Source organism: Indicator indicator, chromosome 14 (assembly GCF_027791375.1).
Source record: "Indicator indicator isolate 239-I01 chromosome 14, UM_Iind_1.1, whole genome shotgun sequence".
In the NCBI taxonomy this organism is placed as follows: domain Eukaryota; kingdom Metazoa; phylum Chordata; class Aves; order Piciformes; family Indicatoridae; genus Indicator; species Indicator indicator.
This window is the reverse complement of record NC_072023.1, coordinates 24,856,650-24,871,174: the sequence shown is the minus strand read 5'-3', so window position 1 is coordinate 24,871,174 and position 14,525 is coordinate 24,856,650. Positions and strand designations below refer to the sequence as shown.

The 14,525-nt window shown below is 47.1% G+C and overlaps 1 protein-coding gene across 1 annotated transcript; it reads left to right on the top strand.

Annotated features, from left to right (window-relative positions):
- Positions 1-2,633: 2,633 nt before the first annotated feature.
- Positions 2,634-10,919, top strand: RAD52 (RAD52 homolog, DNA repair protein). Its single transcript, XM_054386884.1, has 9 exons — positions 2,634-2,697; positions 5,351-5,418; positions 5,650-5,768; positions 5,859-5,934; positions 8,356-8,549; positions 8,752-8,894; positions 9,487-9,558; positions 10,038-10,280; positions 10,861-10,919. The coding sequence occupies exons 1-9, from the start codon at positions 2,649-2,651 to the stop codon at positions 10,917-10,919; spliced, it is 1,023 nt and encodes a 340-aa protein (XP_054242859.1). The 5' UTR covers positions 2,634-2,648.
- The last annotated feature ends 3,606 nt before the right edge of the window (positions 10,920-14,525 follow it).

Here is a 14,525-nt window from a genome sequence, read left to right as displayed (position 1 = left end):
GTCTGAAAGGTAATTCTTTTGTTTTTCCTTGCCTGGAATGGCACAATGTATTCATATCTACCTGAAAGAAAAAAAATGTCAAAAATCATTTGTTAGCACTATATTGTTTGGAACAAGCACTCAAAAAACATTCTTTTTTTTTGTCCCTGTCTCTGCTCTTACACAGGATTCAGATGCTGTTGAATTATTATTTTTTTTAGTAGCAAATAAATCTGTGATTTATTTGTTCACAGGATCAGAGGATGTGATTGATTTGTTCTTTAAATAAAATGTTTCACTGTTGTCATACAATTTAGTTTGGGTTCACCCTTATTGTTTTTATTGATGATGATGCATAATGGTTTTGAGAAGAAAAGTTCTGTACTGAAACAACCTTAGAAAGCAAATCTCCCACTGAGGCCACAGCAGTTCCATAGAGTGAGAGGTATAACAGTACTGTAATGTCCAACACATCTGTTACAGAAGAGTGTTCTCCTCACTGAGCAGTGCACTTCAGCAGCTTTTTGGCATGTCTTCATACAGACTGTTCGTTCTCTTATCTTCAGGGTTTACATTTTCTCATCCTCAGTGATGCCTGAAGGTCAAGGGAAGGACAGTGAGAGCTACATCAGCAGCAATAGTACCAGCATTGGCACTTCGGTTGCTTGCTTCGGACAGGTCAGTTCCTTTGGCCAGAGAGGGAAGTGCAAGTTTTATGCTTCTGGAAATCTGCTCTGTGCATTTACTCATCTTAAAGTTGGATACAGTGTGGCTGGAGTCATATCCATTATCCCAGTTATGTACATGATATTTTCCCCCCTTGACAGATTCAGCATGCCAGAAGTTACAGTAAGTTGCTTTGAATTCTTCACAAAAGGGTTTTAATTTTTTTTTTCCCTTAAAAATGGGGCTCCTTTTATTCTTCCTCCCAGATGTCCTGGATCATGCTTAAACACAGCCTCTGTACTGGTACAGAAAAGTCAACTATTTTCAGCTATTTAAAAAAAAAGAAAAAAGAAAACAGTGTCTGGGCTGAACAGACTCCTTGATGGTGTATTATTCTGTTCTTCATGCCAGGCATTTAGAGATAGCTCCTGATTATGGCATAGGCAGGTGCAGCCTCCCTTTTAACTTGAGCCCCTCAGTAACAGACCTGCATTCTAGTGTCAGTCAGAGACAATGTTGAAGTTTAAACAGGGCCAAACACAATTTAAGGGAGGTTTGGCTATTGAAACAGATCATACACCTCTTGGAGGAACTGGCCCTGGAAAATGGCATAAAGAAGGGGTAGCAGAAGAAAAAGGGGAGCTAAAATAGAGAGGGTGAGAAAATTTATCTTCTCTTTTCCTTGTCAAGTATCAATACACAGCAAGTGAATATCAAGCTATCCAGCATGCTCTTCGTCAGAGGCTGGGTCCAGAATACATCAGCAGCCGGCAAGCTGGAGGAGGACAAAAGGTATGAAGAGTCATGCACAGGTGCTGCAACTTCATTTTGCTTTTTCCCCAGGAAAACTAGGGTAAAAAAAGTTGTTTGGGTTGGTTTTTTTTTTCTTTAAGTTAATTTCCCACTGGTAGTTTAATACCCAAATAAAAAAGCAAATCAGCATAGCATAAATTCTGGCTTGTAGTGAGTCGTAGGTTCCTTTTGCACTGCACAAAACAGACAGCTTGTCAGTACTTCACCCTTTACAAGGACATCTAGCCACTTGTGGGACACTGACCTATTCTTTCTTATTTCCCCCCCCCCCCAAACTGGAACCCATGAAGCATTGTGTAACACTGGCTGTGTTTTACCTTCTCTAGTGCCCACTAGCTCTGCCTTCCATTGATTTTGTCATATATAGGCTCATATTATTAACTGCCCATCACAGCTGCTGGAAGAAGGTGAACCCAAAGCTGCCTGCCTTTGTTTAAAGAGCAGTCAGGTATAATTTTACTCCCCCAAAAAGAGTAAAATAAAGACACTCTCATTGAATTGGAGAAAATACAGAATTGGCTTCAAAAATATACAGAAAAATACAGCATACCTGAATCCTTAAGACCTAATACATATTCCAAAGAATACAGTATATGTGAAAACCTCCCAGAAATCTTCCCCCAGCCAGACTAAACCAAAACCCCCAGTGCTCCCTTTCTTCCCCCCTGCCATTGCCTCCCTTCCATTAGGCCTAAACAGACCAAAATTGCACAGGACAAATTAGTCAGGCCCCTGCAGGCCACCAACAGGCCTGAGATACTCCCCCATGGTACCAGACAAGGCCTCCCAGCAGAGAGCTGGCAGGAGGGAGGAAAGAGCAGCAGAGACTGACTCCGCAGCCAGTTTTATAGGAATGCAGGCATTATGGGAATGAAATACAAAAGATTACACTTTCTGCTGTGTCTCTTCTGGACTGTCTGGTCCTCCTGGGAAGCTTCTCTATGGTTGAGGACATCCCAATGCCTTAAACCCACAACCCTGCACCATTATCCTTTTAGTCACAATATCTGACCCTTGACCTTAAGGGAGTTTCCACAGTGTGAGCTGATGGGTGTGATGCCTCTTCAGAATAGAGCAGGTATAGGTGTGTGCAGTTGTCTGGGTATTTCTGTGTGTTATTGATGGATGCATGCATTTCCTTCCAGGTCTGCTACATCGAGGGTCACAAGGTAATCAGTCTGGCCAACGAGATGTTTGGCTTCAATGGCTGGGCTCATTCAGTCACTCAACAGAATGTTGGTGAGTGTCTCTTGAGGGTAACCAAATCTTTCCTCTTGTTTCCCTGTGAGGCACTTTAATGGTTTGAGCAGAACCATGTGCCCTGGGATAGGACAAGGGACAATGGATGTTAACTGCAGCATAGGAACTTCCACCTCAACATGAGGAAGAACTTCCTTACTGTAGGGGTCCCAGAGCACTGGAGCAGGCTGCCCAGAGAGGTTGTGGAGTGTCCTTCTCTGGAGCCTTTCCAGCCCTGTCTGAATGTGTTCCTGTGTGCCCTGTGCTGGATTCTATGGTCCTGCTCTGGCAGGGGGGTTGGACTGGAAGATCTCCAGAGGTCCCTTCCAACCCCCAACATCCTGTGATACATCCTACACTATTCTGAGCAGTGCTTGCTGCATGACAGAAATGAGTGCTGCTGGGATTTGTGAGGCTCAGGAGATGTTCTGTGGTTTATACAGTTCCCTGCTCTGGACTGGGGGCTGGGTTTTCTCTTTTCCTGTTTTGATTTCCTGTGGGGGCTTGGCACAGGTACCTGTGCAGATTCACCTGTGTGGATTTAGTGGGGTCTTTTCCCTTTGTTTTTCTCCTATCTCTTTTGGTGTCATCTGATATCCCTGCAGCAGAGTAGTAACTCATTGTATATCTCCACTAAAACTCTACCTCTGCTCTGTTATCTCCCAGGCAATGGGGGAAGAGGGATGGGGGGGAGGAGGGGGAAGTTTATTCTAACCTCTTACAGGCACTGAAGGAAAAGTCCCTCAGGTAAGTATCTATCCTAGAACTTGATCACTTCAAAACCCTGGGGTGAGGCATGGAGAATTTCCAGGTGTCTTAGCAGGTTGTAAGAATGAGAGAAATTGCATAACAACAGAGCCTCTGGTTTAAATCTTGCACTGGACTATGTCATTATTCTAAGTGTGTTTATGATTATTCTGGAGCTATTCTAACCAAGTTTTCTGATCTCTTGTGGGAGCACTCAGTGACTACAGTCAAGAGTAATTACAATGAAGCTATTTAACACCTGACAGCTCTGAGCCTACTTTTATACTCACTTGTAATTTGTGTACTCCAGCAACTTAATATTCAAAGTTCATATTCCCTCATCTTTAGGCACCCATCTTTTTCTGCAGCTTCTTCTTGTAGCCAGTAGCTGGTCCTGAGATTTTTTACAGTAGAAAACTTTGGGGAAAAAATATCTTGTGGAAAATGCTTGTTGAGATGATCTTGAATCTCAGTCTTCTTCCATCCCAATAGCTGAAGTAGAACCTGCCAGAGCAGTTCTTATTTGCAGACCTGCTATGCATACTCTGAAGACTGGCTGCTGAAGCAGCTCAACAAAGCTGCCCTCCCCTCTGCCTTCAGAAACCTTTTCTTTCTTCAAGCTGGTAAATTCTAGCCATAAAACAAGTTCCTCCAGTGGTTTTCATTTCTTCTGTACCGCTTTTTCTGCTTTTCAGTCAAGAAGGGACTGACAGTCTTCAAACTTTTTGTTTATCAAGTAATGCCCTAACAAGGCATTCAGTAGTGAGACAGAGGGGTTCTGGTTTGGGTTTTTCTGGGTTTTTTTGTTTGGTTTTTTAATCTTGGGTACACTCCTGTCATGTTTGCAAAACAATTAACTAGACACAATGAGTAGAGAAGGGCTTTTGGACTCCAGAATGCAGTTACTTGAACTTCACAGAATTATTGAGGCTGGAAAAAACCTCTGAGATCATCAAGTCTAGGCTATGACCTAACACCACCACATCACCTAAACCATGCCACCAAGTGCCACATCCAAGCTTTTCTTAAAGACCTCCACGGATGGCAACTCCACCACCTCCCTGGGCAGTCCATGCCAGTCTCTAATTCCCCTTGCCATCAGGAAGTGCTTCCTAACATCCAACCTAAACCTGCCCTGGCACAGCTTCAGGCCATGCCCTCTCCTCTTGTCACAAGGTGCCTGGGAGCAGAGCCTGACCCCCACCTGACTGCAACTTCCTTTGAGGTAGGTGTAGAGAGTGATAAGGTCCTCTCTAAGTCTCTTCTTCTCCAGGCTGAGGTGTCATGTTTCTGTCAGCCTTGCAGGAGTGCTGTACCTTCCATAGCAGTGCTTTTGGTGTAAAACAGGGTGGAGTAGGGATTTTGGGTGCAGAGTTGTATTGCAGCCCAGTAAGTTCTTCAGGCAGCCTGTCCTCAATAAAGCCTTGTACAAAATCTTGCCAACTGGAGGCTTCTTGTATATCATAGGGAAAAAATTCCTTTTATGGACAACAATTTCTTCTCTACTGCTGTTTTTATAAATTGATATTTAAATTTTCCTTCTAGCTGAAAAAAAATGCTTTGAAGGTTTAGGATATGTAGCTGAATGGGAAGTAACACAACTGTTCCTTCTCTCCTATGTTTGAAGTTTATACACATAGCAGCAGGGTGTGAGTGTTTGGCACTTCCAGCCCCTAGCAAGCAGAAAGCCTCACAGCACATGCCCCAGCCTTACAGGCAAGTCAGCATTCTCAGCCTACACTTAATAAGTCATGCATGCTCCATTTTACACAGGATGATGCAGTCCCTTGGGCACATTCAGCAAGTGTGGTCCACACTGATGAGTTCTCAAAGGACAAAATAAGATTTAAATGTGGGTGGAAATTCTCTTGTATTATTTAGGCTGTGTTTTTTTCCCCTCTCACAGACTTTGTTGACCTCAACAACGGCAAGTTCTACGTGGGGGTCTGTGCATTTGTGAAAGTTCAGCTGAAGGTAAGTGGATTCTTTCTTTGTCAAGATGTGAATGGAAGTTCACACACAGGTCAGACTGTAGTTCTTGAGTACAGTGCTACAGCAGAGGACTTAGTGGCTTCCAAACCACTGACCTTGCTTTAGGACAACCAGCTGAGTCCAGGGCGTCAGGCTTAGGAAAGTACAGCAGCTAACAAGTGCTGAATGTGCAGAAATGCCCTCACTCCTACTATTTTGAACACTTTGCTGCAGGATGGGTCATACCATGAAGATGTGGGGTATGGAGTCAGTGAGGGCCTGAAGTCTAAGGCCTTGTCCCTTGAGAAGGCAAGAAAGGAGGCAGTAACAGACGGGCTGAAGAGGGCACTCAAGTAAGTGAAGATCAGCACTTGTCCATCTCTCAGAAGTTAAATGAGCATTAAGTGTTATTCCCAGTCACAGTGAGCTCTCTTGTTTCTCAGGTGCTTTGGGAATGCTCTTGGCAACTGCATCCTAGACAAAGACTACCTCCAAGCCGTGAATAAGCTTCCACGCCAGGTGCAGCACTTGGGCTGTTTAGAGGGGGGACTGAAAAGGCGATCCAGCGATCTTCACCTTAAAGAGATTACAAATACTTACAGCAGTGCATCTCAGCCCTAAACACATGCAGCTGTGGCACCAGTAGCCTTTGCCTGCTAGTTTGTGTGAACTCTCTGTTACAGAGTTCTCCCAGACAATTTACCACAGCTGCTCTGAATTCTTGCTGTCTGCAGTAGGTGAGATCAGCAGGGAAGAAGCAGTCTCCTTCTCCAGACCTCACATGACAGCTGTGGTCATGTTGTCCCTCTGTTCAGTCACAGAATCACAGAATGTGAGGGGCTGGAAGGGATCTCAAAGCTCATCCAGTCTAACCCCCCCTGCCAGAGCAGGAGCACCTAGAGCAGGTCACACAGGAACACAGCCAGACAGGTTTTGAATATCTCTAGAGAGGGAGACTCCACAACCCCCCTGGGCAGCCTGTTCCAGGGTTCTGTCTCCCTCACAGGGAAGCAATTCTTTATCATATTTCCATGGAACTTCCTATGCCTCAACTTCCATTCAATGCCATTAGCACCTCCATCTGTGTTCATTGTCCAGACAGAGACAAGAGGTAGTGAGGTAAATCTTCATCAGTGCCAACTGTGCTGTCAGCCCCCTCCTTAGGAGCTAGCAGGATGTGTAAGTTTGGTGTAACACAGCAGGCTGCATAGTATTGCAGCTGCCCTGGCTGTGACTGAGGTTGCACCTCAGTAACCAACATGGCTGGAGAGCAGCCCTGAGGAGAGGGACTTGGGGGTGCTGGTGGATGAGAAACTCAACATGAGCCAGCAGTGAGCACTTGCAGCCCAGAGAGCCAAGCAGAGCCTGGGCTGCAGCAAGAGAAGTGTGGCCAGCAGGTCAAGGGAGGTGATTCTCCCCCTCTGCTCTGGAGTACTGCATCCAGTTCTGGAACCTCTATTACAAGAGGGATGTGGACATGCTGGAAGAGGTCCAGAGAAGGGCCACCAGGATGAGCAGAGGGCTGGAGCTACTCTGCTACGAAGACAGAGTTGGGACTGCTCAGTCTGGAGAAGAGAAGGCTCTAAGGTGACCTTCCTGTGGCCTTTGAGTATCTGAAGGGAAGCTGGGGAGGGACTTTTTAGGATATCAGGTAGTGACAGGACTGGGGGGAATGGAATAAAGCTGGGGAGATTCAGAATGGATGTGAGGAATAAGTTCTTCCCCATGAGAGTGGTGAGAGCCTGGAATGGGTTGCCTAAGGAGGTAGTTGAGGCCCCATCCCTGGAGGTGTTTAAGGCCAGGCTGGATGAGGCTCTGGCCAGCCTGATGTAGTGTGAGGTGTCCCGGCCCGTGGCAGGGGGCTTGGAACTGGATGAGCCTTGTGGTCCCTTCCAACCCTGACTGATTCTATGATTAATCTTGTGAGCTCCTGCTGTGTGCCAGCAGGCTTCTAGACCACAACCTACCTTGCTGGTAGAGGAAACTGAACCTTTTGCTGCTGCTGACCCATGGAGTTTCATAGTCACACTAAGACTTAGCAAAATCTGCTAGCCAGCCTACAGCTGTAGGATGGTTCTGGCTAGCTAAATTGGGCAGTAGGAGCAGATCCAAGGTGACATTGCCCCAAGATGGCACAGATCGCTGCTTCTGCAGGATCTTTGTCCAGTAGTAACATTGCCACAGATTTGTAAAATCACAGAGCCAAACCATCTTTAATAAAAAGAGAAGAGTGGCCCTTCCTCAGTGACTTCATGATGGATAAAGGCTGGCTGTGCCCTTTGACACAAGTGTGAAAAGAGAACTGGCAGAAGGAACAGGGCCAGCAGCTTGGGAGACTGCCTGAGAAGGTGCAGAATCACAGAACATTAGAAGTTGGAAGGGACCTCCAGAGATCATCCAGTCCAACCCCCTGCCAAAGCAGGATCACCCAGGGCAGTCTGCACAGGAATGCATCCCGGTGGGGTTGGAAAGTCTCCAGAGAAGGAGACTCCACAACCTCTCTGGGCAGCCTGTTCCAGGGCTCTGTCACCCTCACACTAAAGAAGTTTCTCCTCATGTTGAGCTGAAATCTTCTCTGTTCAAGGTTGTATCTATTGGTCCTTGTCTTATCACTGTGAACTGCCAAAAAGAGCTTGGCCCCCTCCCCTTGACACCCACCCCTCAGTCACCTGCCTCTGTCCCAGTTTGCAGAGGGCAGAGCATGGGGAGGGATGAGCTCTCTGCCCTGAGGCACAGAACTGTTAAGCTCACACAAAGCTGCATCAGTTCAGTGATCAACTAACTGAACAACTTCATCCTGAAAGTGCTTTTTAGCTTTCTACCTCTGCTTGGAGCAAGCAGGCTGGGTTTGAGCAGCACTGTGTAGAGAAAGCCTGTGCATAATTCAGTAACTCGAGGAAGGACATTTCTGAATATGTTTTTTTTTTTTTCCTTTACTAGATCCCTGAGGTAGATTTGGTCAAAGCTAAGAGACAGGACTATGAGCCTGAAATAGAGAAAGCAAGATACAGCAGCTGTTTGGAGAGGCAGAACACAGGAGGCAGGCACCACTATGAGCTGGCAGCTAATTGTAAGCCTGGTCAGATGGAGGCTGCTGCAGCCACAGCAGATCAGAAACAGCCAAACAGTTCCAGGTGAGACTGCTGCTATAGATTTCTTCTGGAAGCTGTAGCAGAGGCTGCTGTACCTCTCAAAGCACGTGGACAGCCCCAGGCAGAAGATGCCATAAAATCCTACTTTTGTGCATTCTCCTTGCTTTTATTTCTTGATGCCTTTTTTTCCCTGTATAATGTACTTGCTGAGATACTGTTTAACTCTGTGTTCCCTCGTGGGGAGGAGCAGCAATGCAGAGTCCTTAGCCACGGACTGCGATGCCACCTACCAGCGGAAGCTGCGCCAGCAGCAGCTACAGCAGCAGTTCCGGAAACGCATGGAGAAGAAGCAGCAGCTTCCAGCAGGCACTCCCAGCAGCAAGAGGGGTAAGGCTGCACAGCAGGACAGAAGGGTTTAGTGACAGCTCCTGCCACGCATGGCTTACCCTCAGCCCAGCAGCCCGCTCAGTTTCACTCGCCTTTCAGGCTGAAGGAAGGAAGGAGGATTCCTGTGCCTTTCCCCTCTGCGTTCTTAAAGTCACAGGACTGGCAGTTCTTGTACTGCATTATTAAAACTGCAACTTTCCCGCCAGCCTGAAGCTTTTATGCAGCACAGTGGCTGCATGTCTGTAACCATTGACATGCTGCACCTCAGCTGAGGCAGTTGTAGGCAAATAGAGATTGTGTTATGTACTATGATGTTGTTCTTTACTCATGGGCAAACCTGGACAGCTGTGTGGCAAGCAGGAACTTGGGGGTGGGGTAAGGCTATTGCAAAGCAGTGCAGTTGCTCTTGTCAGCTGTGATCAGGTACAGAACCTTACCATTGTACTGCTAACCAAAACATAAGCAGCCCCAGGGAAAAAGAGGTACCTGGTGGCAGCTGCAGCTGATCCTTTCAGACTCATGCCCTGCAAAGCAGCAAAAAGGTTCTTCTGTGTTCGTAGTATTGATCTTTCCTCGTGTTTCCTCCCTCCAGCAACACCTGTAAAACACAGCACTCCAGCAGCAAAACTACAGGAGCAAGCAGTTGAAGAGGAGTTCTTTGCAGGTCAGCCAAACAGTGATGAGTAAGAGAGTTCTAAAGCATCTAAATCAGCTCGTCAGAGTGCTGTGTCAATGGTCTGAGAGGTTGGAATAACAGAAGTGCGAGTGAGAATCTGATCTTTATAAACCTTGCTTGAGTGTCAGGGAAATGATGTTGGTCACTATGAGAGGTTTCACTCTTCAGCAGAATTGTTCCATCTATTCAGTAAATCCTTTTCCTGAAGGGATATTGCAGAGAAACAAAGTACTTGCGGTGGGGAGGGGTGGATTTTCTTACCATAACTGTGTCTCTGACTCACACCACAGTGCCTGGACATTGCTTCAGCCTAGAGCACAAAGGGTGGCAGCATTGCCCTGCTGTGCACTGACATCAAAAGGTGCCTTACAGTTTAACTTTTATAGTGGCCACCAGTTGTAGGCTAAGAATGGACTTCACTGTAGTACCATAGCACCATCTGTGGTTGGATCACTTCTCTGTTCTAGATGATCCTGAGTTTTGGGACATTTCCTTGGAGACCATTGATCTTAAGCTGATGGGTCACAGAACAGCAGACCCACCAGCTGGACCCCAGACACCTAAAAGATCCCCTGGAGGGCATCAGATGACTACTCGTAACAGGACACCTCACAGAGCCAATTCCCACGCAGCCCCTGCTAGGCTGGCACAACTGCAGCCCTCTGCTGTGATCAGGAGCAACAGCAGCTGTGCCAACCAGCACAACCCAGGTACCTGCTACCAAAGCATGGGGACTGCTCTGTGCTTTCAAAGTGGCACAACTGGCTCAGTAAACTGGAGAGGGAGAAACATTCCTCTTGTCTTGCGCCTGGCTGCAGGTGCTGAGAGTGACCTAGAACTCTCTGGTGTTTCCAGCTAAGTGTCCTAACAAGGAAGAGCTAGAAAAAGATGTTGAGAAAGATGTGCAGGGCATTGTGGGGAGGATGGAGCCAGGCTCTGCTCAGGGATATTCCAAGGACAGGACAAGGGGCACTGGGGGCAAGCTGGAGCAGAGGAAGTGCCACATGAACAGAAGGGAAAACTTTGCCCCTATGAGGGTGCTGGAGCCCTGGAGCAGGCTGCCCAGAGAGGTTGTGGAGTTTCCTCTGGAGACATTCAAAACCCACCTGTATGTGTTCCTGTGTGACCTGCCCTGGGTGAGCCTGCTCTGAGAGGGGGGGTTGGACTGGATGAGCTTGCAAGGTCCCTTCCACCCCCTAACATTCTGTGAAAAAGAATTGAGGAGCACTTTTAGAAGCAGAAAAAAACCAGCTTTTACAAAGCTTCAGCTTCTGTTTCCCTCTTCCGCAGACTGCAGCCCCCACCTGAGAAGTCAAAGCTTGAAGAAGAGGAGGCTAGAACCTACGTAAGAGACCTGACGGTATCACTACCTCCACCCTGGATTACATCTTAAGACTGCAATTAGACTCCCTCACAGAATGTGAACAGCCAATGCATTAATGGATTTTTCTGTATATTATGGTGAAGCAACCCCAAAGAGTTTAGTGCAGGCAGCAGGGACTTGCTGTACTTGTAGGTTATTACATGTACCAGATGCCTTTGTCTATAAACAACCAATGGTTTGTGCTTCTGCAGCAGCAGCCCTGGGGCTGTATTACAAACAGACAGGACCTGTGATTTGTCTCGAATGGTAACAGAATTCATCTTCAAAAGGAGATGAAATTCATAGCTTTTCATCATGGAAAAAGAGAGATTTTCAGCAAGGTGGGGAGAGAGTGGGGTGCAGTCAGATGACAAAGCCTACGAGCTGTGGTTGCCTGTTGAGTGAGACTGAGGGTGCAGAACTGTGGCAGTGTCAGCCCCTGCTCTCCAGCTCCACTGTTCCCCCTGTGGCTGCACAAGCAGCATCAGAGCCCATGGCTTCTCCCCAGCTGCAGCTGCTTTCCCATGCAGCAACAGCAGCAACACATTGAACTGTGACTGCAAGACGGCAGCAGGGGCAGGCTGGGACTTGTGCCAGAGTTGCAGGCAGCATCTCAGCATTGGCTTGGACCTTCCGTAAGATGAATGGGAGCTGCACTTCTGTTTTTAAATAAGCTTTCAACCCTTTTCTGTATAAAAATAAACATGGACATTGACAAACCAACCAGGCTGTTCGTGCCTCAGCACCCTGCAAAGCTCATTTCCTGTTTAAGAAGCTTAGAGACGTTAACACCTTACCAGGAGTTACAAGTAAGAAGCTAAGGAGACTACCACCACAGCTGCAGAGCCTGGCATTTGCTGTGCCACGGGCAGCAGAAAACTTCCACTGGGTTTTAAACTTCAGAGCAAAGCCACAACTGCTCCTCCCAGTAAGAAGGTGAGCTGAAGAGAGTTTAAGCCGTATTTCAACCTGGGTATAGCAGTGCTTTGCAAAAGTGCAGTGCTGGAGAGAAGGAGGAGGATACTGCAGGACTGGGAGTTAGAGCTGGACCAGGAAAATTTACATGGTGTAAATTCTTTGATTAGTCCAAACCCAAAATCAACATCAGACTTGAAACAGGGCCTTCTTCCTGTGCTTTGCCATCACTGCTCCAGCTGGTCAAGTTTCTTAATGCAGCCTAAATGCAAAGTATTCAGCATTTATTCTTGTTCCTCCTCCTTTCCTCCTTCACTACTTTATCAGCTGTTTTTCCCTTAAAATATCCTCTGCTGCCCACTCACCTCCTTAACAAGAACAAGGACTGACTTCAGTATGGAAAGAACCAGGACAAACCGAGTACCTGGAGAAAATAGTTTCACATTTTACTGTTGTAGTTTTTCACCAGTTCAGTGCTGCCTTCGGGGGAGAGATACATACCAGATGTCTGAGTCACACACTCCCTGCTGCAATCAGATACCTGTTGGGGAGTGTGCACACATCCAGCACTACTGCTGCTAAGCTGCTCCAGGCTTTTACAACAAAACACTGCCTCATAAAAACACAACTGCATCAGCCTTGGCTCTGTGCAAGCAGTGCCTCCTGTAAGAGGAGTCACTGCAGCATGCCTCTCTCTCAGCATTGGTCCCTTTGAAAAGGGCAGTAAAACTTACAGTGGGAGATGTTTGGTTTTTTTTTTCCTTTGAGGCCTTGCACAGCATGACTCAGAGCAGAAGCTGTTCTTAAAATGGAAAGAAATGCAGCAGCAATTAGTGTTCAGAAATACCAAGCAATTCCTGCAAGTCTCCAGCTGTTTGAGAATGACCCTGTAAGGCAGTTCCACTCTCCTGCTCTGGAAGTAGTCATATTCGAGGAATTCCAGCTCAAAATTTGCATCTACACTGAAATGTTTCTCCTCCTCAGCACCACAAGTGCCTGCCTCGGCTCCCTTCCACCCCAGAGAAGGCCCAGCAGTGAAAGAGAAGCAGGACTGCCCTGCCCAGGCCGGGGCTTCCACAGGCCCGCAGCACACCCTGGTCTAACTGCAGTGCCAAAAGGAAGCCCAGAGCTGCTGCTAGCATTCCCAGGTGCCACAGCTGAGCAGTTTCCCTGCTGACTGTCAAGAATTGACCAGTCTCGGCCATAAAAGCAATGGTACTGCTTTGTACCTTATCCTTCACCCCTCCCCCGGGGCCCCTCCTCTGCTAAACACGATCGCTCCTAGTCATTGTTCTTCCAGTACCTTGTTCTGCAGCACTCTGCCGAAAGGCCAAAGGCTCCTTGCTCATCCCTGCTTTTCCAGGGTCTCATTAAAATGGGGTTCTTGCACTTTCCTGTGATCAGCTGCTAAATTGGGTAGTGGTTAAACCACTCCAGTGAGAAGGTGGAGAGGTTGGAGCCTGCTGTTCAGCACGAAAACCCAGAGGTCAAAAGCAGCAGGTTTGGTTGATTTGAATGACTTCACCAAATGCTCTACAAAGGGAAGAGAGGGAGCAGGGAGTGCGGTCCTGCGAGCAGCGCAGTGCTGGGGGTTGGTGCGAAACACACAACTAACTACGGCCAGGGAAGGCCAAAGTTTCAATTAATTTTATTTTTTATTTTTACTTTTTTGTTTTGTTTTTTTACAGTGTACATTGTTAAATAATGTAAAGAAAACACTTGTAATTCAGAAACAGATTTTTTATGTGGAAAAAGATACTCAAAGTGTAATATTAAACAAAATAATTTAACAGTTCAGTAGCATTAGTTTATTCCTCTAGACTTCAGTTATTCATCCACAGGAGTGGGGAGGGGAAATCAACGGTGAATGAAACCAGTTCTTGCATAACATTAAGTGAACAAACAACCTCAAACTTACAGATCAAACTTAAATAACGCCGTGCTGCAGCCAGCTGTTGTTCCCCTGCCATGGCCATTCCCCGTGGGCCATTACTGCCCTAGGCCTCCTGCTGCTCCTGGTCCCAGGGCACACCTTTGCCCTCTCCCGATTGTGCTACCAAAACCCCTCCTGCACCCCTTCAGATGAAGAGCAGAGGCTCTCTGTTTCACTTCAGCCACCGAGCCCCCTGCTTTCTCCTTCCCTAACATCACAAGCACACCACGAGCCTCCTCTCATCCGGTAGCTCCAATCTGTGCCTCAGTCACCAAGAACAAACCCCCAAAGTCTAAGAAGCTCAGAGCCCAGTCCTCACCACTGCCTTCTGCCCTTGGGAGTTCATCTCCAGCCCACAGCTGCCCTCGCTGCCAAACTGATACAAACCAAGTGACAGGAAAGGAAGAGATCTTGCACGGTTCTGTGTAAAAACAAGAGTGAGAACATCTGCAGACAGAAATCCTCCCTGTTAAGGCTCCGTGGGGAACAAACTTCAGGCAGGTACTATGTGTGTAAGCCACCATCTTCCAGGGTACCTGTGAGCTACTGCCAAGCGCCAGGGAGCAGCACCCTCACCCTCCACGGCTCTGTGCAGCACTACACGAACACTGGCAGGTATTATTTTTACTCTGAAGAGAAAACCAGAACTTTTGAAAGATGAGAAAGGAGAATGAGCAAAGCAGAATGTACAGTACAGTTACTAAGAGGTGACAGATAGTTACAGTCCTGGTACCAGCTTGACAT